The sequence below is a fragment of the Bubalus kerabau genome, chromosome 6 (assembly GCF_029407905.1).
Source record: "Bubalus kerabau isolate K-KA32 ecotype Philippines breed swamp buffalo chromosome 6, PCC_UOA_SB_1v2, whole genome shotgun sequence".
Lineage (NCBI taxonomy): Eukaryota > Metazoa > Chordata > Mammalia > Artiodactyla > Bovidae > Bubalus > Bubalus kerabau.
In genome coordinates this window covers 75,505,370-75,530,720 of record NC_073629.1, presented here as the reverse complement: position 1 = coordinate 75,530,720, position 25,351 = coordinate 75,505,370, and the positions used below count along the sequence as shown (strand labels likewise).

Here is a 25,351-nt window from a genome sequence, read left to right as displayed (position 1 = left end):
TGAATAAATTTCAAATATTCCTTCAAGCTACATCAAGCTGTTATATGTTCATGTTCATAGGCAGTGAGCCATTTAAATACAAAACTATTCAAAATCATAGTTTCTACCACCATATGATAACTAGTTTTAACAAATCTAGATCAACTAAAGGAAAAGTTTTAATTAAACGTATGTTTAAAATAAAACATAGAGTACTTATGATAATTGCAGTTACTCATCATTTAGAAACTGTTCATTAATGACTTCACCATAAAAATCACATTAGTGGATAGTTTTTTGTTCTTGTGCTGCATATAATAGTTAAGCATTGTATTTACTATTAAAGAATATGACAGTGAATTAAGGATAATCTCATTAAATGGACAGTTCCCATTTAATGAGACTTGAAGGGAACAAATTGATCCAGTTCCCATAAACTCACAATATATGCTAATTGTCAGGAATAGGACTCAAGTTTGCCTTGAACTGTCTAAGAGGTAAGGATTAAATGTACCTTAAAAATAAAGATGTAGAGAACATTTTGGGCATTTGCATTTGCCCGTAAGCAAATTAATAGGCTAAGAAGTGTTGCTGGAGAAAACATCAAGCTGATGTTTCAAATCATCTTAAAGAACATTTCCAGTATGATGGAGGTTGTGGTTCAATAGCTAAGTCGTGTCCTGCTGCTGCTAAGTTGCTTCAGTCGTGTCTGACTCTGTGTGACCCCATAGACGGCAGCCCACCAGGCTCCCCTGTCCCTGGAATTCTCCAGGCAAGAACACTGGAGTGGGTTGCCATTTCCCTCTCCAATGCATGAAAGTGAAAAGTGAAAGTGAAGTCGCTCAGTCGTGTCTGACTCTTTGCGACCCCATGGACTGCAGCCTATCAGGCTCCTCTGTCCATGGGATTTTCCAGGCAAGAGTACTGGAGTTGGGTGCCATTGCCTTCTCCTACTCTTTCACAACCCCATGGACTGTAGCCCGCCAGACTTCTCTGTCCATGGGATCTCCCAGGCAAGAATATTGGAGTGGGTTGCCATTTCCTTCTCCAGGGGATCTTCCCAAGCCAGGAATCAAACCTGCATCACCTGCATTGCAGGCAGTCTCCTGCACTGAAGGCAGATTCTTCACCACTGAGCCACCAGGGAAGCCCTTCCAGTATGTATTTATATAAATACAAAATATATTCTAATGTATTTTTTAATTTTTTTTTCTTAACTCTTTATTAACCTTTTGCCTGCTAATCTCTGGTAATACTTGGTTCATCCTAGTTTCAGTCCTTGTTCAGTACATTAAAGTTATAAAAGATTTTTTCCTGTTATGTAATCAAATTATATGCTACCTCTGGGGTTCCCAAGTCTTTCAGTCATCTGGGGTCACCCTGTCCCACTTCAGATGGAAAACTAGCATTTTCTCACAGACCCCCAAACACATCCTCAGCTCTGAATCATCAAGAATTCCTAGGGTTTTTATAGTTTCTCTGGGGCAGTGGTCCTCAATCTTTTTGACACCAGGAACCAGTTTTGTGGAGGCCAGTTTTTCCATAGACAGGGTGGAGGGAGGGCAAGATGTCTTAAGAATGATTCAAGTGCATTACTTTTATTGTGCTTCTTATTTCCATTATTATCAATCAGTTACACCTCAGATCATCAAGCATTAGATCCTGGAGGTTGGGGATCCCTGCTCTAGCTCAGTGTTGGCACTGATGTACCTTCCACTGAATTCTTGATCTGCATCTTTGCATCAACTTTTATAATGGCTGTTAGCTTTACTACCTCCTTACCCCCAAGCTGGACCTACTTCTAATGCCATCATTTCATTGGAAAGCATAGGGCTCTGAGGTTTAACAGATCTCATTTATGATGTGGGGCTTCGGGAGGTAGCAGAGCACAAAATACTAGAATATTAGCCTTCACAGTCCTAAATATTTACTGACTCTTCTCTATCACAAACAATTCCTCCATATTTTTTATCTCCTTCTTTTTTCAGTCTTTTCCTCTTTCCTTTAAGACCTGTTAACTGTCTCTTCAGGAGCTGCTGTCAAAACCCTGAACTGTTTTCAGAGTCTTTCTTTTCTCTTTTCTTTCGCCTTCACTCAAACTGTGGCTAAAACTTCACCCCTTTCTCAAATTAAAGGCCTGCTGTATCTAAACAATAGAATTATCTACCCAGGAGATGAATTGTTCCACTCTCCTAGAAAACAATAGCAACTAATTTAAATTACATAGCCATCTTTTCCCTCACTCTACATTTGCAAAATTTCTTTCACTTAGTCACGCAGCTCTTTCTAATTAGTCAGAATATATGTGCATTTAAAGTAGATAATTAAAATAATGCAATTGTTATTGTTAAAAGATTTTTAAGTTTTACAAACTGCTAATCAAAATTTAGTCCTGCACATGGTAATGAATGAATACTTACTCATATCTGCTTGCTCAGGTAATTTTAAGTTAATTCCTATCATAGTTGATGCCTATAGAAACACTGTTGCTGAAGCTGAAACTCCAATACTTTGGCCACCTGATGTGAAGAGCCAACTGCCTGGAAAAGACCCTGATGCTGGGAAAAATTGAAGGCAAAAGGAGAAGGTGACAACAGAGGATGAGATGGTTAGACAGTATCACCAACAGAATGGACATGAATTTGAGCAAACTCCAAGAGATAGTGGAGGACAGAAGAGCCTGATGTGCAGTTCATTGGCCCACAAATAGTCAGACATGACTTAGCAACTGAACATCACCACCAGAGAAATACTATTTTGTCAGAGTTCATACTGTCTTTTGTGTACCAAGCTAACCCTGAGAACTTAAGTGAAATGTGAATCTTTTCTAGTAGGATACAATTATTTGAAGATATTTAGCTTTACATGTATTTGATTACTTTTTTTTTTTATCTTTTTTTACATAGTTTTGTGTGAGAATAGAAAAGAATCCTGGCCTTGGATTTAGTATCAGTGGTGGAATTAGTGGACAAGGAAATCCATTTAAACCTTCTGACAAGGTAAGAAGTGAATTTCTTATTGACAATTTTAATTAGTAAAACACTGTACTGTATCAAAAAAGATTTTTAAAATTTTGCGATTTTACAGTGCTTTAATAAGCTAGCTAACTATGAAACCAGTTAGAAACTTTCTCAGCAAGGAGAAAAAAGAATTCACTGCAGTGATTGACAAATCCTACGAATAAGAAGAAATAAATTTAAGTATCCTTTTGAAAAGGAAGTTCTTTGTTTTTTACTTTTTGTTTTGTTCACCATTGTATATATCTATAAAGGAAGCTACACAGGTAATTTTTAACAATTTGTTTCCAAAAGTTGTAAATCACTTATTTGAGAAAATATTTTCTCATAGCAACAGAATGAATACATACTGATTCAACACAAGGGCAGTAAACTGACATCTTTATATTTAATCCATCATATTTGTAAAGTATTTCACTGATAGGATTGTAGAACTAAAAGACCAGAGAAAAGAGATATCTTGTGAGAACATCAGTTAGCCATGGCAGAGGGATCGGGTCCTCCTCTCATGCTCACACCTGTTGCCAAACCATGGGTAAAGTTTCACCTCCTCCCCCAACTCTAACCTCAACCATTGCCAGATATCCACCATGCTGCTCATGCTCACATTTGGCCTGTCTGATCCCACTGAAGAACACTTGACATTTTTATTAAAAAATGTACCCTGGGCTGCATAATCTGCCCTCTGCCATCAGTGTTTTAATACTCTCAGCTTCTAAACAATTAGTAATTATAATTTGATGGTAATTGAAACTGTCTGCTTTTGACCTCATCAAATTTAACTGCGTTAAGCGACATCATAAAACTTTGGGTGATGAAGAAAGACAGAAATTACATATAAGTAAAATCTCCACAGGCTCTTGACTTACTTCTGAATCACATGCTGGTGCAGACCTTTTCAATGTGCCACTCTTATAAAGGTAACCCACACATCAGTTTCTGATCAAAAAAACCTATTTCTGAAAAAACGTGTATGCCTCTACTCTGGAGATTTCCATAGCCTTTCATCCCTTATTTTCCTCCACTTCTCCCACTCTTTTTGTTTCCTACCATCCATTATGCCTTTCTTCTTTTTCTTTTTGGAGAAGAAGAAGAGTTTGGACCAAGAGGAAGAATTATTCTTACTGTACATATTATATTAGGATGGAAGGGAAAGAAATCCCCAGTGTCCATAAACAAGAATTTCTTTGATTGAGTGATTGGAACAGGTATTCCCATATAAGGAATGTGTATCAAGCAGCCTTATATAGAAGGGGAATTCCAGTTTAAAATGTTTGTGTATAAATAACTGCTGCATTTCCTTTTTGAAATGATGTTGAAGATAATCATTGATTTAGTAGAATTTAAATATTTGTGACTTAGTAGGACTAAGTGTTTACTGAATTTTAATAAGTTATTAATGTATCTTAAGACAAAAAGCATGAAAATGCAAAATCATCAGAAACATATGATACTTTTAAAAGCCTCAAATCGCTGTCTGATTCATCTTGGCCTCTCTTTTTCTCTCTGGTTTTACGTCTCCTCCATAAGCTCTTTCAATGAAAAGTTAACAACCTTATCATTCATAAGACAGTTTAAATTCAAAATTCATTTTCCTCTCCTTTCTCACCAGCGTGTACACTTTTCCACCATATTTTTGGAAAGCACAGGGTACTAGATATTTTTCAATTAGTGAAGTCACTCCGTCGTGTCCAACTCTTGGTGACCCCATGGACTGTAGCCCACCAGGCTCCTCCGTCCATGGGGATTCTCCAGGCAAGAATACTGGAGTGGGTGGCCATTTCCTTCTCCAGGGGATCTTCCCGACCCAGGGATCGAACTCAGGTCTCCTTCATTGCAGGCAGACGCTTTAACCTCTGAGCCACCAGGAAAGCCTTGTCAGAATGCTGTTACTGTTTTGCTTTTATTTTCAACTGAAGGGGACAGTAGATGTGAGGCTTTCAAATCATTGCCTGTGATTCTTCCTCTATGAGGAAATATGAACACTTTATAACTATTAATTTAATTTCTCATTTGTAATATTTTAATGACTCTAGTGAGACTGAATTATTTCTATGATCTAATATAATCTATCCATTGAAAGATTTCCCCTCAAAAGCACTTTCTTTGCCTGATTACTTTCTAAAACATTTAAAATCTGAAAAGTCTCCATTACTGCAAATTGATCAGATTAATCAAAAATTAATTAATTTTAATTTCTTCTGTAGTTCCAAATCTACAGAAGATTCTCAGATTGCTTTTAATTTATTGACCACATCAATCATATGGTAAATACTCAGTAAAAAGTGTTGAGGAGATCTAAAGACACTAGCTCTGGACAATTTCTATAAGAGTTTAATCCTCTCACAAGGAAAGGGATTAATCTCAAAGAAATTCAGTTGCATGTCTTTATCCCCCATGCTCCATTCCTGTAGTGGTTGCATAAAATTTAGTGTACAACCCAGTGCCTAAAACCTAAAAGTATCAAACAGCAACAAAATGAAAATCAAGCTTAAAAATACTCTTCTTGAGAGGTTCCTGGAGCTCCAGTGGTTAGGACTTGGCACTTTCACTGCTGTGGCCCTGGGTTCAATTTCTGGGCAGGGCAATAAGATCCCACAAGCCATGTGGCACAGACAAAATAAAACTCTTCTCCCCAGTGTTGAAGAACAAGTTTTATCATAAATTGGTTAATTTGCAGCTGTGAGGAGAGGTGAGGAGAACCAAACTCAACTGATGTTTTAAGTCAGCAGATAGTAACTGGATCAGAGGTTGATGCTTTCTTTAAAGGAGTTCTAGTAAAGTTAGGAAAAAGCTTAAACTTTATTATTCAGCCATTAAAAAGAATACATTTGAATCAGTTCTAATGAGGTGGATGAAACTGGAGCCTATTATACAGAGTGAAGTAAGCCAGAAAGAAAAACACCAATACAGTATACTAACGCATATATATGGAATTTAGAAAGATGGTAACAATAACCCTGTGTACGAGACAGCAAAAGAGACACTGATGTATAGAACAGTCTTATGGACTCTGTGGGAGAGAGAGAGGGTGGGAAGATTTGGGAGAATGGCATTGAAACATGTAAAATATCATGTATGAAATGAGTTGCCAGTCCAGGTTGGATGCACGATACTGGATGCTTGGGGCTGGTGCACTGGGACGACCCAGAGGGATGGAATGGGGAGGGGGGAGGGAGGAGGGTTCGGGATGGGGAACACATGTATACCTGTGGCGGATTCATTTTGATATTTGGCAAATCTAATACAGTTATGTAAAGTTTAAAAATAAAATAAAATTAAAAAAAAAAATTAAACTTTAATATAATATATATATACCCTCTTCCAATAAGAGTTTCCCTAGTGTCTCAGGGATAAAGAAAACACCTGCTAATGCAGGAGACATAAGAGATGTGGGTTCAATCCCTGGGTTGGGAAGATCCCCTGGAGAAGGAAATGGCAACCCACTCCAGCATTCTTGCCTGAAAAAGTCCATGGACAGAGGAGCTTGGCAGGCTACAGTCCATGCAGTCACAAAGAGTGGGACACAACTTAGTGACTGAAAAACAACTCTTTTAATAAACAGGTCATGGATTTAAAATGGTCTTTTAAGCACACTGTATAATTTTACTTACTATTTATGAATGTTCAAATGTTTTATAATGTCACTCAAAATTCTAAGTATCCAAGATATCTGAATGTCTTACAGTCATTGAAGACTTTCTGTACTAAAGCAGCCAATGCAATTGTTCCATTCTCTTTATTACAATTGCTAGGAACCACTGTTTCAGCCAAATGCCAATGACCAAAGTGAAATAGCATCCAAACTGATTACGTGGTATACAGCCAGGTAGAAAAAGCATGAAGTAGTCATCCAAAGGGCTGAGAGGATGGAGCTGGGGCAAAAGTGAGTTGTGTTGTTCAGTCTGTCAGAAGTTCCAATTTAGATTCTGTTCCAATTTAGATATTGCAGAAAAACTCTTACTACAGCTCAAAAGTTAACTGAGGTTTTAGAGAGAATTGAGGATCAAGCCAGATATGAAGACTGTATTGTACCAGACTTTTAGAGCTGAGGACAGCATCTGGTCTTGCAAATGTAACTCCTCTCAAAGACCTCAAGGTAGTCTGAATCAACTATGGTATCCTTGGATTAAACGGATGGAGCATGATTAGTCCTATAGTTCATATCATTGTCAGAACAGTGGTGAACAGAACAACTACTCACAGTTGAACAACCCAACTCACTCATCATGGGGTTCATTATTTTAGGTTCACTGCCAGATGAAAGCTGCTTTTACATACTTGAAAAGAGAAAACTGTAGAAAACCAGATAAAATGACCTTATGTAATGCTTGCCTTTACCCTCCCAGTGAAGTGGATGGAGCCATTATCTAATTTATTCTTATAGAGGAACATTGCTATCAAGATGGCAAGATATTCCACAGAGATAAAAGATTTTGATGTAACAAATATGATAATAATAATAAAAGTATATAGACTTTTATTGAGTATCTATAATGTGTTAGTCACTATATTTGGCTCTTTAAATACATGAACTGATCTGATCTTCATAACAACTTATGTTAGTTGAATATTATTATTCCTCATTTTGTGGAATGGTCCAGAAGGGTTAATTAAGTTGCCCAGGGTCATTTAGCTGATCTGTAGCAGACAAGATTGGAACCCAGGTTGATCTGATTCCAAATCCTTTTCTCTAATAAGCCCTGTGATTCACACCTCTATCTGCAAATACCACTTAGCAGAAGAGCCACATGACAAATTTATACCCTGTAGAGTTGAGACTAATATAGTAATCTAATATTGAAGGTGTTACAGAACACTCTAATTAGTTATAGCCTAGATATTTGCGTCAACAAATCCTCAAAAGTCAGCATATTTTCTCTATTGAACTTAGATAATTAGAAGCATGTGTACAGCATACAGTACACATTGGATTGCTAAACATTTGTACAACTTTTGGACTAAGGTATTATTACAGTGGAGATTGTGCCAATGGAACAAACCACAATAATCTTTCCCTATTTAAGTGTTCATAAAATAATAACTCATGATTGCAAAATTTAAGATACCAATACAGTTTCCATGAGTTTTTGGGAAGAGATTGGATTAATGGATGATTGATATCATGTTGTGTGACTTCATAAGGCAGCCCAAGACTCTGAAAATAAATTTTTAATGTTGTATTCACATAGCTCCTCATTAAAGGACTGATATCCCTCCTTGCTTCATTTGAGAAGGATGGACTAAGAAGCTTCTAGATTTTAAAGATATTAAAGAAGATGACAGCCCCTTTCTCTATATGCTGTAAAAATATAGCACTGAATAATCCCATGAACAATTACGTAGAAACAGGATCAAATGGAAGCTATATTATGCATAACCTCAAATTACATGATAGCAGGAACTACACATACTAGGATATTGAGACCAAAGAATCACTTATTCTCCACAGTTTTATCATAAACACTCATGCTTAGCAGATGCTGGAGACCTTACTTATATTTCCATGAATTTGGACAATCTGCATGTAGACAGAAGTGATAGAAGAAACAATTCATTTTCTTTCTTAAATGCCTTAATTTGCCCATGGTTTAGGTAAAATTCCAAGCCAAAGAAAAATATTAGAGGCATGTCAACTGTAAGATTCTATAATCAACAATAAACTCTAAAGGTTCTGGAATTTCAGAATAAATTACTGTGCTTAATTGTACATAAATTTTTTTTTTTTGCTAGAAATGCTTACATTTTTATTCATATTGTTTTTGTTTAGAACAGAATCGCTTGATATTTTAAAAGATTACACAATAAATACAGGACAAACTTTAAATTAAACAGATAATAATACACACAAATAATGAATTGTACATAAATTTTAAAAGATCAATTCCAAATGCCAAACAGCCTGCAACTGGATATAGGTCCCTCCTATTTACACACCACCTTCCACCCTAGAAAAAAAATTGTATGGAGATGGACATTGCATCAAATAAAAGTTTTTTATATGGTTAATATTAGAAGAGAAGAAAAGTTAGTTGTGCAAATCCAAAACATTTCTTTGATACCTTTACTGGGGATAATAATACTCAGAGGCATGCTTGGCAGTAGCAAGTTCAAAAACATACAAGAAAAATTTTCCAGGTTTGTTCAGCCTCATGAAACTGGTGGATCACAAACAAAAAGTTACAAAGATCTGTTCTTGACTTATGAAAAAAGTACATATCATAAACCTATTTACTGTCACGTATTCTCCATGGATATAAAAATCAAGAATAGCAAACACATTTATCTAGAACTCCACACAGCATATGATTTATATTTACTACATAAATATTAAACTACATGCAATATTTCCTTAATTTTTTATAATCCCTAAAGATGATTTATATATTTCTAAATTAATTTTATAATATAACTTATATGTCTGTTCCATCCTTAATTCTACTTTGAGTGATTATGTAATGCAAAGTAATGTGGAGAACCTATTAATTATGTGAAAATAACATTCAGGAGCAAGAAAGAGATAAAATATAAATATGTGTAATTTTTATATAAAGCTGAATTTTTAAAAACAACAAGCATAAATTATTGCACTACTTGGTTATTCCAGTTGCATCTTAGTCACATTGCAGTTTGAGGTTTAGAATACCATTTGGTTGTTTAAGGACATTAAAAGCAAGGATTTTTTTTTAATAAAAATGCATTTTTGCCTATTTTGTTCTTTGTCTTATATGTTGAAAAGACCCTAAATCTATTCAGAAATATTAATAGAAATGCAGTCTTCGCAATCTCCTTTTAATAGGATTCTACAAGTATGATCACCTATATGAGGTCTTTTAAGAAGGCTCCAAGGCTTCTCTGGTGGCTCCGACAGTAAAGAATCTGTCTGCAATGCGGGAGACCTGAGTTTGATCCCTGGGTCAGGAAGATCCCTTGGAGGAGGAAATGGCAACCCACTCTAGTATTCTTGCCTGGAGAATTCCATGGAGAGAGGAGTCTGGTGGGCTACAGCCCACGGGGTCTCAAAGAGTTGGACACAACTGGGTGACTAGCACTCACTCAAGAAGTTGTGGCAGTGTCCTTTAGCCAATTCGATGATTTTAATATCAAGACATTATGTTATAAAGAAGAGATATAAGATTTCAGCTTGCAAAGGGATGTAATAAAATATAACAACACAGACATGATTCTTTAAGAAAATATCATTCTATTTTACATATGAAAAAATAAGGTGATTTAAAAGAACCATTTCAAATAAGAACATTGATTGGGACATTTTAATTCAACGGTATATTTAGAAAAACACTTGCATTGAGATTGCTATCACTTTGTGATATATTTTAACAATCAGTAAAATATTTTTCAGTAAAATTGAAGTCCACGTACATAACCAGTTATATTAGTTGCTAGAGTTAAATGTTATCTATGTTTTGTCTGCTGCATAATGTCAGCTATTTAGCATGGAACAAAATATGCTCAGTAAGGAGGCAGAAATGGTATGGGAAAGGACTTGAGACTTTTTAAGTTTGTTTCAATTTTTGGAAAAACATCAGAGACTTTTCAATCAAAATATGAAAATACTTAAAATTAGTTCATAAATAATATCTTATGTAATAACTAATAAGAATTAACAGGTCCATCAATTAGAGAAAGCTTATTACTGAGGGTCCAAAAAGATCTTTGAGAAATGTGTGAAATCTTTCATATTCCATTTATAAATTTACACCACAAGTTGTAAATGGTATTCCAGCGACTCCCATAGTATTTCTAATTTCTGCTTGAAGATGTTATAACTAACTAGAATCTTGAAAATATTATGAAGTCAGATTAATAGAAATAAAATAAAAACAAAGTAAAAAGTAATCTTCCATGTCTCTTCCTGTAGCACTATTGTTTAACTTTTAAAAGTTTACCCATCTAACATTTGAGATGTATCTCAATAGCATGTATTTAATAACAGTATTATCCATTTTTCCTCCAATCCACCTCCAAAGTTGCTATATGCATGGGCGCCTGATACTGGCTTCCAAAGAATCACTAGTAAGCAAAATATAGAATCTGCATATACCTTCCAGGCAAGGAGATACTGCAGAGCTTTAATTTTTGTAGTTTATATTTTTCTAAAATCAGATCCTCAAGATGCAGAACCAGAGATGGAGATTTTTGTGCAAGTTAATTGAAGAATTGCTGTTAGGTGAAATCTATATGAGAATGAGGGATGCAGTAGGGCAGGTGAAGAAACCGGGCAAAGATATGGATTTAGTGGACATTTTAATTAAATTTTAAAAATTGAATTAAAAAAATAGGGTACCATAGAGTTGTCTCACCCTAAGGAAGGAAACAGCCTTTTGTACGCTGGTATCAGTCATTGAGGGCTTCATAAGTAGCTCAGTGGTAAAGAATCTGCCTGCCAATGCAAGAGATGTGGGTTTGATCTCTGGATCGGGAAGATCCCTGGGTTGGGAGGAGGAAATGGCAACCCACTCCAGTATTCTTGCCTGGGAAATCACATGGACAGAGGAGCCTGGCAGGCTACCATCCATGGGGTCGCAAAAGAGCCAAACACAACTTAGCGACTAAACCGCATCATCAGTCATTGACTACGTGGGAAGGAGCATGACCTACACAGCATTTCTCAGTAAGGAAGCTCCAGGCTGAGGGTAATTTTCAGAAGAAGTGTTAGATGTGAGCTATCAGCAGCATCTGCAGAGTGAGAACACCAACCTTATCAAGGACATCTGGGCAGGTCCCCAAAAGTGTCCATTATACCATTATGAAAATAATGGATGTTTTTCATCTTTCAAACTGAAAGTACTTCAGTACCAGTAATTCTGATATGCTTTAATCTACGAGAATTACTTCCCTAGAGCCTGAGTGCTTTCAACCATGGCATCTGAGAGGGATTGCCAAAGCAACTGATACTTCAGTATGGATCCTGAAATTTGTTGTGTTGTATTTTTTCAACAAGACCCATTAAATCTGCTTTTAAATCCTTGTAATTTTTCGGATTAATCTTTAAAAAAAAAAAAAAGACTGCTATATCCCACAAATATAGTCTTAGCCTCTCCTAGAGATAGTAATCACTAATTGAACCAAATCCCTGTTCTTTGATAGCTAAAGAAAGTGGTTCACAAAATAATATTGATCACAAGAAGCAGGGAAATTTGGTGTGAGCACACTTAGGTGGGAAAAAAAAATCAGGTAGCAATAGGTAAGATCAAAGAAATCTAAAACAACTAAAAAGAAAACACAAGTAACTGCAAAACACTTATCGTGTCATTTTTCTCTTTTGGGTGTGTAAAGAAAAACATGAGAACACAAAGAGTTGATTCTTAAGTTCTGTAAGTTCCAACTTAAGTTTTCCCTAAGATCTTTTGAATGAGTTGAAAGAAAGCCATAAAGAGATGATTATAGATTTCCAGACACCAAGTTAGCCTGAAGGTCCCAGAACTCTGCTGGGAAGTTGGACTACTAGATCAGAATTTTTAGATTGTGTTATTTTAAAATGTATATATATAAATACATGTGTGTGTGTATATATATATATATATATATACACACACACACACACATATGTAAGTATCTATATTTTCAAAATATATATTATGGGGTTTGGGGGTTTATTTCTTTTGTTTTTTGGCTGTGGTGGGTCTTCATTACTACACACGGGCTTTTCTCTAGTTGCTGCAAGCGGGGGCTACTCTCTAGCTGCAGTGCTCAGGATTCTCATTGCAATAGCTTCTCTTATGGCAGAGCACAGGCTCTAGGCATGTGGGCTTCAGTGGTTGCAGAGCGTGGGCTCAGCAGTTGCGTCTCACAGGCTTAGTTGCTCCGCGGCATGTGGGATCTTCCCAGACCAGGAATCAAATCGGTGTCCCTTCCATTGAAAGGTGGATTCTTGACCACTGGACTACCAGAGAAGCCCCCAAAATACATAAATTGTTAATAAATCCACAGTTACACTAAGCAGTGAGCACGTAATAACAGTTTAGGATTATTGCATAAGGTACAAAATTACAAGTAAGATTTTATTTGTCTATTATCTTTATAATATAATGAGCATAGCTATACACTATTTTTAAATATAAAGGAGTAGAAATTATTTCCTATATTTGAAACCTACTGGGTCAAACCCCATCACCATACACAAACCACATTCCAATAACAAGGCACTATCATTTAACCTCCAATGACATTTATTAATAGAAAATAGGAAGTGTTGGACTATACATTAAAATGGTTAAAGAAGAATCATATCTTAAATTTGTGTTTCTCTTTGTTTATTGAACTATACCAAGATTTATTTTTTATTGAGAGAAAAATCATATATTCATCCTGTCCTCTGCTTTTTAAAAAATGGTTTCTACCTCGACTCTGAATGACTAATTTAGTAGGATACCTCCACTAAGGTACAAGATTTGCTTATTCCTATACTGCAAGACAGAGAAGGCAATGGCACCCCACTCCAGTACTCTTGCTTGGAAAATCCCATGGACAGAGGAGCCTAGTAGGCTGCAGTCCATGGGGTCTCTAAGAGTCAAAAGGACTGAGCGACTTCACTTTCACCTTTCACTTTCATGCATTGGAGAAGGAAATGCCAACCCACTCCGGTGTTCTTGCCTGGAGAATCCCAGGGATGGCTGAGCCTGGCGGGCTGCCGTCTATGGGGTCGCACAGAGTTGGACACGACTGAAGCGACCTAGCAGCAGCATACTGCAAGAAAACCCTATTATATACTGGGTTTTGTATAAGTTGCACACACCAGCTGGGAGCAGCTTCAGTTCTCTGAAGGTGTCTGTCTCTGAGACACAATGTGAGGGTCGCCAAAGAGACAAACAAATGAGAGCCACTTTCACTTAGGTATCTTCTACTGATTGTGAACTAGGGCATTCTCAGTGCTCTTACTCTGGACAACATAGTCATCCTTTTAAATCATAATTAACTTAAAAATATGCAACAAAATTCTAACCAGTAGGTTTAAACTTTGAATTTTTAAAAAGTAAACACATATTACTTACAATCTTCAAAGTTCACACATTCTTTATTTTTACATGATCTTTATTACCAGGATAACTTGAAATAGAAAGGCTCTTAAGCATTTGTTGTTTATTTTTAAATGCTTTTTATCTTTTATGGTTTACATACTTTTTGCAAACCAGCTAAGCTTTTCCTGGAGAAGGAAATAGCAACCCACTCCAGTATTTCTGCCTGGAAAATTCCATGGACAGAGGAGCCTAGCAGGCTACAGTCCATGGGGTTGCAGAGTCGGGCACAACTGAGCACACACTGCCCAGTCAGTTTTTTTTTCCTTTATATTAAAGTATCCAATTACATTGATAATTCAGTTGTGACTTGAGTTGTATCTTTCAGGAATGTTGAAGTTTTGTACATATTTTATAATTACTAAAACTGGTGTTTTCTTTCCATAAAATTAATAAATACAATCATAATACAGTCTTAGTCTCAGATGTGTACAACTGCAATCTTTTTACTTTAACTTAAACCTCAGAAAAATTATACAGGTAATAAATGAAAACACTGTCACTATAAAAATTAAATAATATAGAAATATAGAGACTAAAAAGTAATTTTTTTAAAAAAAGAAGCTTCCTTTTCTCTCTGCCTCACACTGCCAATGCACAGCCTTGGCTAAGACCAACTTTGTCAGTCAGTGTATCAGAAATCCACAACTGTAGAGCCTATGAGACATTTGTCACTGGCCTTTTGACCTCCTGATTTCACTGCCAGCTCTAAGCAATACTCCAGCATGGTCTACTCTACATAAAGCCATATTTTATCTAAAAGAATCATAGTTTGACTGAATGTAGCTCACAAGAGAACAATTTTTCACTTTAGAAACCTTATTTTAGCATAAGTGACAAAAAAGACTTTAGTGAATTTTTCACTTCTCAATCCATTATTTTGAAATGGTATAATGTCAAAAAATTTGACAATTGAAGGGGCTTTGGGGAAGCTCACAGGGATGATAATCAGAAAGCTGGTTATTGATACTATTTTAGGAATAACTAAGAAGGGGAATCCACAGCCACCTACAGTTACTCACTCTTGGTTTTAATGGCTTCTACTATTTTATGCTATATATAAAGCTGAGAAGAAAAGCCAGTAGGAGCTCTGACAGAATCAGTAAATTGTATGAAACTCAGCAACCCAACTATTCACCGCAAGTTAAGGTCTCATATTAAATACAGGCTTTAAAGTTTAAAGAAGTCATAAAATAAAAGAAATGGAAACTATTTCTCCTGTTTTTCCCAAATAGGCAAGAAATCTGGAAAAACAGTATGTAAAGGAGTGTGATCTCTTAAAAGAAAATATGAAAATCAAATGAAAGAAGATTCTTTTTTTAAGCTTAAGAATTTTACCAAGAAATAAACAGAAATAAAAAGATAGTTTAGGTCACAATAGAGAGACTCCCAGAGATTTTTAATTTTTAGGTAATAATTGGAATACTGTAACAATCAATTAAAGAAAAATTACAATTATAATTCCTACAGGAATACCTCCAGGATATTAAAGTTTGGTTCCAGACCACTGCAATACAATGAATATTGCAATGAAGCAAGCCCCACAGAATTTTTGGTTTCCAAATATCTTTAAAAGTTATGTTTATACTATAATGTATTCTTTTAAGTGTGCAATAGCATTATGTCTAAAAATAATATAGATGCCTTAATTCAAAAATACTTTATTGCCAGGGGATTCCCTGGTGGCTCAGATGGTAAAAATACTTTATTGCCTTTTTTTTATAGTGAGTGAAGAAATGGAATGGGAGGTTGGAGTTAGCAGATGCAAGCTTTTATGTATAGAATGGATAAACAAGGTCCTGCTGTGTAGCACAGGGAACTATATTCAATATCTCATGATAAACCATAATGCAAAAGCATATTTTAAAAAAAGAGTATATATATATATATAAACTGAATCACTTTGCTGTATGGTGGTAATTAACATAGCATTGTAAATCAACTGTACTTCAATCAAAAATTTTAAAAATATTGTTAAAAATGCTATTATCTAAGTCTTCAGTGAGTAACATCAATGATCACTGATCACAGACTACAAACAGAATAAAATATTGTGAGACTTACCAAAATGTGACACAGAAACATTGAAGTAAGCAGATGCTGTTGGAAAAATGGCACCAACAGACTTGCTTAACAGAAAGTTGCCACAAACCTTCAATTTGTTATTAAAAAAAAAAAAATGCAGTATCTGCAAAGTGCAGTAAAGTGAAGTACAGTAAAACAAGGTTGCCTATATAAAGTCGGCAAAGCCAAACATAATTTTAACTCTTATATTCAGATTCCCCAAAAGAGAATACTGCATGATAATCAGCATCAAACTATTAAAAAAATTCCATTTTTTTGTAGCCAATTTGTCATTTCTAACAGGAATCACAGATAAAAGGAAATAAACTTTTGGGCTGCTTTTATCAAGTCATAAGGGCAGTATCTTGAAAACTGTGTATCTATATACATTTTTCTTTTTGGCTACTAAATAAATCTTTACAGTGACATAAAAGAATGATGCAAATGTATTTTTTCTGTTAGGATTGCTCCGTTATATTGTTACTAAGATATCTATAATCACATAACTAGTTTCTATGGGTTTTAATAGTCCCCTGTTGCACCAATGGATTATTAATAAATATGTGATTTTTATTTTAATATTTCTTTATATAAAAGTTCATGAAAGAGAGTTTTGAATTTCTTTAAAATCTGTGGATAAGATTTTTGTGATGTTTTTAGAGAACTTTGATCAGTTGTATAATTTGTAATCTCTGTCTTTTGAGGCTCAATTATTTTAGGTTTCTAAAGCAACTCTTCTTTCTGTTCATTATTTATGGATTTCATATTCGTTGTTTTGTCAGCTAAAGTTCAGTCATACACTGGAGCATCATATTCAACTGCCAATGCCCTCTTTTATTTTTTTTCTTTCCTTTCCTTCCCTCTCTTCTCTTTCTCTCTCCTCTTCTTTAGTTTCTAATGATCACTGGATAAATCTCTTCTCTTGCTGCATACAAAGTCTTCAATTGTTAAGCTAGGAAGCTATTCAGAGCTCAAGATTTGACTTTCAGCAATTAACCTTACAATATTTTTTTTCACACTTTTGACTCATAGAGTAAAACTATTGATAATATCTTTATTCTTGATATGTCAAGTGGTCTAATAATCACAGGGATTAAGTAAACACAGTCTACTGTGTATTTGCCATGTTGCTCCTTTGAGCCATATCATAGCTTAATATTAATATTGCCCAATTTATGAAAAAAAAATTTGCCAATATTTGACCCCCAAAAAAGTTACACTTTACAAGCTATTGAATCAATGGCTATGTTTACTATTTCTATGAGTCATTTTTTTTCCTCTAGAAACACTCTCTGAACTTTTATAGTTATATGAAAGCATAAAATATCATATTTTATAATATATAACCAATATGTTCTAAATTATAATTGCTATAGTATGCAATTTTTATCTGACGTATGGCCTTCCTAGAAACCAATTTCTTAGCATCAGCTAGAGCCAAGTTTTTTTCAGAATTTTAAAGAAAAGTATATTTCACAAACTGATGTTGCAGTTCCCTTAAGACAAGTTCTATTTTGGTGTCTACATTTACAATAGCTGAGACTGTCACAGTCATTCACCTTCATCATTAAACAGTCATATAGAGTTCCTTTCTCCTCTAAAGTTAGAATGTTACATGTTTGCCCTGTAGACTCACTTCCTGAGTCCTTCAGGGTTTATGTCCAGTGGTGTGCAGGCTAGGTAACCAATAAGACAAGGTCAGATCTTAACACTATGAAAAACCTTCCATACCCATCTTTTTTCAAAATTACTTTTGAAAAGCAAAACTTTTTAAAAGCCCATTATGGGTACTTTTGGAAAAACCATTTATAAACTTATATGAAAACTGGTTCAAAAACTGGGGTAGGAATATGAAATGGCAACAGGTCATGCCTATTTGCAGCACATGGCTAGTGCTCTCCAGATTAGCTTTGGTTCAAAACTGGGGGGGGTTCCTCTGTGATCCCTGAGTCCATTGGATCTGTGTCTGTGTCAAGCACACTTAGATATTGGTGTTTGATAGGAGAAAAGACTTATTTGGAAAGGACTGCGAGAAGGCAATGGCACCCCAGTCCAGTACTCTTGCCTGGAAAATCCCATGGATGGAGGAGCCTGGTAGGCTGCAGTCCATGGGGTCGCAAAGAGTCGGACACAACTGAGCGACTTCACTTTCACTTTTCACTTTCCTGTATTGGAGAAGGAAATGGCAACCCACTCCAGTGTTCTTGCCTGGAGAATCCCAGGGACGGGGGAGCCTGGTGGGCTGCCGTCTATAGGGTCGTACAGAGTCGGATACGACTGAAGCGACAGCAGCAGCAGCAGCAGTGGCGATACTGTTGCTCTGCTGCAAGATGCCCTCTAGAGGTGGTACTGAGGGAAAACCACTGTGCTGCTGAGGCACTAAAGAACATGAGCTGAACATGAGGTGCAAAATATTAGAAAAACACACTCAGATAAGCCATTAGCCAATAACTAGACTCGGCCATTGTTGCAGATCTGATGCTCTATTGACTTGGAGCGGCCAAAGGAGTAACCTCTAAATGTTCTTATGGACCATCAGAAAACCCTCTTGTTGGGACCTATGTCCACTATTAAGAGTAAAACAATAGTTGGAGCCATTATCGCTGAGAGCCACCACTAAGAAACCACAGATGATATAGGAAAGACTTTCTAGCCCTCTTGCTATCCCCTTCCCTAAATAAAGATGGCACTCAGTATGGGGTCAGTAAAAGTTGTTATATTCCCTCTTATCAGTTGGGAATGTGAGGGAAAGATAACAAATGTCTTTCAGTACACTCCAAGACTAAGAGTAAAGAAGAATTTCCTGTCAGTAAATCTAGTACAGTTGGGAGACTCAGAAGTCTCTTAAAGTGGGCTTTGCTGGATAAAAAGACACTGGACTGTAGCTCAGTCTTCAAATTTTCAATAATTATAACAACATTTATTGACCCCATACTGAATGCCATCCATTACTTTAAGTATTTTATATGTATTCACTCAACCTAGTAACTATGAGGTATAAACCACTATTATGGGCTTCCTTGGTGGCCCAGAGAGTAAAGAATCTGCCTGCAATGCAGGAGACCTCGGTTCAATTCCTGGCTTGGGAAAATCCCCTGGAGAAAGGAAGGGCTACCCACTCCAGTGTTCTTGCCTGGAGAATTCCATGGACAGAGGAGCCTGGCCAGCAATGGGTCGCAAAGAGTTGGACACAACTGAACACACACACCGGCAGGCCAACACCTTTGTTGCAGCCCCCTGAGAACTGAGTTAAATGTCTAACTTAAAGAACTGTCAGATAATAAATTTGTGATGTTTTAAGCCACTAAGTTTGTGATAACTTATTATAGTAGCAGCAAAAAAAACCTAATACACACTACTCATTGAAAAACAGTTACTGAGATATTTTCCTTATTTGGGCAAAATAGATTTGCTATAGGTATATAGCTGTAGGTATATAGCTATAGGTATATAGACTTAGGTTTATAGGTTGTTTCACTAGTTTGGAGGTATTGCATGATAGTCTGATCCACATTTAGCACTCTGCTAAGTGTTAAAAGAAATAAATATTTTAAGATCTTTTTTTTTTTTTTGAAATTTTATTTTATTTTTAAACTTTACATAACTGTATTAGATTTGCCAAATATCAAAATGAATCCGCCACAGGTTTACATGTGTTCCCCATCCTGAACCCTCCTCCCTCCTCCCTCCCCATTCCATCCCTCTGGGTCGTCCCAGTGTACCAGCCCCAAGCATCCAGTATCGTGCATCGAACCTGGACTGGCAACTCATTTCATACATGATATTTTACATGTTTCAATGCCATTCTCCCAAATCTTCCCACCCTCTCCCTCTCCCACAGAGTCCATAAGACTGTTCTATACATCAGTGTCTCTTTTGCTGTCTCGTACACAGGGTTATTGTTACCATCTTTCTAAATTCCATATATATGCGTTAGTATACTGTATTGGTGTTTTTCTTTCTGGCTTACTTCACTCTGTATAATAGGCTCCAGTTTCATCCACCTCATTAGAACTGATTCAAATGTATTCTTTTTAATGGCTGAATAATACTCCATTGTGTATATGTACCACAGCTTTCTTATCCATTCATCTGCTGATGGACATCTAGGTTGCTTCCAGGTCCTGGCTATTATAAACAGTGCTGCGATGAACATTGGGGTACTCGTGTCTCTTTCCCTTCTGGTTTTCTCAGTGTGTATGCCCAGCAGTGGGATTGCTGGATCATAAGGCATGTCTATTTCCAGTTTTTTAAGGAATCTCCACACTGTTCTCCATAGTGGCTGTACTAGTTTGCATTCCCACCAACAGTGTAAGAGGGTTCCCTTTTCTCCACACCCTCTCCAGCATTTATTACTTGTAGACTTTTGGATTGCAGCCATTCTGACTGGTGTGAAATGGTACCTCATAGTGGTTTTGATTTGCATTTCTCTGATAATGAGTGATGTTGAGCATCTTTTCATGTGTTTGTTAGCCATCTGTATGTCTTCTTTGGAGAAATGTCTATAAGATCTTGTCCAAAGAATTATAAAATTGGTCATATGCCATGATTTGGATCTTTAATACATACAAGATGGCTTACGCACTTGGAATTTAGGAGATGGCTCTTTACCAATCAGTGGGACATTATTGCTCTAATTTTAAGAATACAAATAGTTTGGTGATTCCTCACCAATATCTGTCAGTGTCAAAGTATTCTTTGAAATCTTAGATCATAATGAATTTGTTGAAAGGGTGACACACTGCTACAAAGAACTTTTTCAAAACAGTGTCAAAGTTTTCATATTTCTCATCTATATTCATCATAACAGAGACCATAAAATGAGCTCAGAATTATTTGCTCTCTTTCAAATGACAGTGTTTATATACGTAAATACAGTGGAAAATCAGGGCACTGGCCTTTCCAAACAGTCTTTGGGGAAACATTCCACCTCCAAAAATAATGAATGCTGCACACCATTATCAAACATGACACTCATTGCTATCTGTTTTGACTAATGAGGCAATATGCAGGCTGATAGGATATATGTATATACAGAAAAAAGGAAACTATATCAATGACAGTAGCAATTTCATAGTTGGTAAAAAAAAATTATTGATTGAAAAGAACTATTAGAGCTTTAGAAAACAGCAATAAATACTTAAGAAGACTCAGGCCACCATAAACATAAGCTTCAAAGCAAGTCTTCAGAACAGTGGCTGAGTTCTGCAGAGCTTTGTGATGAATGAAATTAAACTTGCCACAGACATGACATTTGTATTCTTCTGGCAGTCCAGTTGTAGGGTGTTGCTGGTTCCTCCCAGCATTGCAGATATGATGGTCACAATTCCGCTCCTACAGTCTGGATTCACACAATTATTAAAACCATTCCTGTACAATGAGCTGGAAAAAGGCAATCAAAATTAACTAGGGAGCAAAGACTTTGACTACTGGGACAAAATATAATAGTAAAAGCAGCTTCACCTTCAGCATCCAGAGATGCAGGGCCTTATTTTGGGCAATAATGTCATTCTGTCTGTTGTACAGTGACCTCAACAGCAAAAAGAGGGGACCACCAAGGGAACTGAGTACTCATACACTCTCCTGGATTGATGGAGAATGAGAGTTATGTGCTCAGTATGAAAAGGACTGTAAGAATTATATTTGTTTTCACAACCAGTGCCATTCACTGGTCTAGTGGATTAGTCGTTATGTTTTATTTAACTGTCCCTTTCAAACAACCTGTTTTCTTTTTCCTTGTGAATTGAGCATTTGTACAACTGAACTGACCAAAGCAGCTAGCTGTTTGGACACAACACCGAATTGTGACACCATAAACTTAAAGTTTTTTAAGTTTTTATTACTGTTTTCTTAAAATTGTAGTACCTTATTTTTCTTATAAGTAATGTCTAATTATTGTAGAAAAATAAGAAAATTAGAAAGTGCAGATAAGCAAAAATAAATAGAAATATATATATATATATATATATATATATATATATATATATATATTACTATACTGTACTGTAAGTCACTTCAGTCGTGTCCGACTCTGTGCGACCCCATAGACGGCAGCCCACCAGGCTCCCCCGTCCCTGGGATTCTCCAGGCAAGAACGCTGGAGTGGGTTGCCATTTCCTTCTCCAATGCATGAAAGTGAAAAGTGAAAGTGAAGTCACTCAGTTGTGTCCGACTCTTAGCGACCCCATGGACTGCAGCCTACCAGGCTCCTCCATCCATGGGATTTTCCAGGCAAGAGTACTGGAGTGGGGTGCCATTGCCTTCTCCGATATATATATTACATATATATATGTAAGGGTATACCTCTAAACATTAACAGTGGTTGTACTAGGTAATGTAACATCATATATACATATCCATAATATATGTGTATATATATACACACATATTTACACATATATATGATGTCTCATTACCCAGTACAGCCACTGCTAAGTTTAGGAGTATATCCTTCCAGACAGTTTTCCACAAACATATACATTTAAACATGTTTCATTGAAAAAAGTATTATGCCACACATGTTTTATAACTTGCTTGTTTTTGCTAAGCACCAGTATACTTCTGTATCTGTCACCTAAGGACTTCATTTGTAATGACCACATATCATAATTTATTTAATCTATCTCCTATTGTTAGATATTTTGGTGTGGTTTCTAATTTTTATTATTACAAATAATATCATAATGAATATATTGGTAAATCCTTGTTGCATACTTATCCAGTTATTTCCTTAACCTAAGTTCTAGAAGTCAAATTACTGGTTAAAGTTATGCACTTTTCTAAAAATGTAATGCCTATCTGGAGTTTCATCTTTGAATGGAAAAGAAAATGAGTTAAAATCAGAAGATAAAAATCATTCAAAAGCCTTAATGTCTCATAAAGATCTGAATTGCTAAAGTAAAAACATGGAAATATTTTAATTAGGGTCTGCTTGTTAAACCACTTACATACACACATACACACAAAGTTATGGGTTTAAGTGAGTCATTAAGTCTACAGATTAGCAAGAGAGATAATTTTCTGAATAACAAGCAAAGCCATTATAATATTATCTTCTATTAATACTTATTTTAATAAAAATTATTTTTATAATTTAAAAATAATAAAAGAAATATTGATATACAATTCATATAACATAAAATTCACCCTTTTGAAATGTACAGTCAAGTGATTTATAAGTATAATCACAGAGTTGTGCAATCATCACCACTATCTAATTTCAGAATCCTTTTATTACCTTAAATAAAATCTGTACACATTAACAGTCGCTCCTCAGCCCCCTGCTTCCCAGCCTCCAGCAAACACTAATCTGCTTTCTATTTCTGTACATTTGCCTCTTCTTGACATTTCACATAAATGGAATCGTACAATATGTGGTCTTTTGTGAATGGCTTATTTCACTTAGCATTGTTTTCAAGTTCATTGATGTCAGCACTTCATTTCTTTCTACTGTCGAATAATATTCCACTGAATATACACGTTTTGTTTGTCCATTCTTAGGACAAATGCTATTCTTAGGATATTAATTAAAATTTTATCATCATACTTCAAATACTTCAGTAGCTCCCCAAACTGATAAGGATGTCCATTAAAGGCCCGTCTTGATCTGGCACCTACTTAATTTGGGGGGTTGATGGGTTCTTCTCTCATACTCCCAACCGAACCAACTTGAACCCTTCCACAACCACTGCAGTCATAATAGAACTACTTGCAGCCCCTTAATATAAAAGGCATGCAAAAATAAATAAATAAAAGGCATGCACTTTTGTATATGCCATCCCTTCTATGTGGAATATCTTTCCTCTCCTCATCTGTGTGGACCCTTTAATTTTCATTTATGATCAGTTGCCAGATAGCTCCTCTTTCTGAAAGCTCCAAACTTTAAGGTTAATATGGATGCAATATTTTAAATATTTAAATCTATTATATTTCTATCATAATTAGAAGCCCCAACACACTAAGGATAAGATGAATTCAGCTTTTTAAATAATCTATTATCCCTCTATTATAACACTTGTCACACTGCTTTATACTCACTGATTTTCTTAACTTTTCTTCTACTATATAGTGTGCTCAAGGAGGCCAAAAATTATATTCAATGTGCCTTTATAATACCAGCAATCAGGCCTCAGTTCATTCACTCAGTCCTGTCCAGCTTTTAGAGACCTGATGGACTGCAGCACCCCAGGCTCCCTGTCCATCACCAACTCCCAGAGCTTACGCAAACTCACGTCCGTCGAGTCAGTGATTCCATCCAACCGTCTCATATTCTATCGCCCCCTTCTCCTCCAGCCATCAATCTTTTCCAGCATCAGGATCTTTTCCAGTAAGTTAGTTCTTCACATCAGGTGGCCAAAATATGGATATTAGCTTCAGCATCAGTCCTTCCAATGAATACTGATTTCCTTTAAGATGGACTGGTTGGATATCCTTGCAGTCCAAGGGATTCTCAAGAGTCTTCTCCAACACCATAGTTCAAAAGCATCAGTTCTTCAGTGATCAGCTTTCTTTACGGTCCTACTCTCACATCCATATATGACTATTGGAAAAACCATAGCTTTAACTAGAAGCTATGGACCTTTATTGGCAAAGTAATGTGTCTCCTTTTTAATATGTCTAGGTTGGCATAGCTTTTCTTCAAAGGAACAAGAATCTTTTAATTTAATGGCTGCAGTCACCATCTGCAGTGATTTTGGAGCCCAGAAAAAATAAAGTTTCTCACTGTTTCCATTGTTTCCCCATCTATTTGCTATTTAGTGATGGGACCAGATACATGATCTTAGTTTTCTGAATGTTGGTTTTAATCCAACTTTTTCACTCTTCTCTTTCACATTCATCAAGAGGCTCCTTAGTTCTTCTCTTTCTGCCATAAGGGTGGTGTCATCTGCATGTCTGAGGTTATTGTTATTTCTCCCAGCAATCTTGAGTCCAGCTTGTACTTCATCCAGCCCAGCATTTCTCATAATGTACTCTGCATAGAGTTAAATAAGCAGGGTGACAATATGCACCTTTGATGTACTCCTTTCCTGATTTGGAACCAGTTTGTTGTTCCATGTCCAGTTCTAACTGTTGCTTCTTGACGTGCATACAGATTTCTCAGGAGGCAGGACAGGAGGTCTGGTATTCCCATCTCTGTAAGAATTTTCCACAGTTTGTTGTGAACCACACATTCAAAGGCTTTGGCATAGTCAATAAAGCAGAAGTAGCTGTTTTTCTGGAACTCTCATTCTTTTTCAATGATCCAATGGATGT

At 36.1% G+C, this 25,351-nt stretch overlaps 1 protein-coding gene across 3 annotated transcripts in view; it reads left to right on the top strand.

Annotated features, from left to right (window-relative positions):
- The window catches only part of LRRC7 (leucine rich repeat containing 7), a 433,465-nt gene that overhangs the window by 390,041 nt on the left and 18,073 nt on the right, over positions 1–25,351 (top strand). For all 3 annotated transcript variants that reach the window (XM_055585502.1, XM_055585503.1, XM_055585504.1), the window contains one exon: positions 2,886–2,978. In XM_055585502.1, coding sequence (XP_055441477.1) covers positions 2,886–2,978 — 93 coding nt within the window. The remainder of the gene's footprint in view (positions 1–2,885; positions 2,979–25,351) is intronic.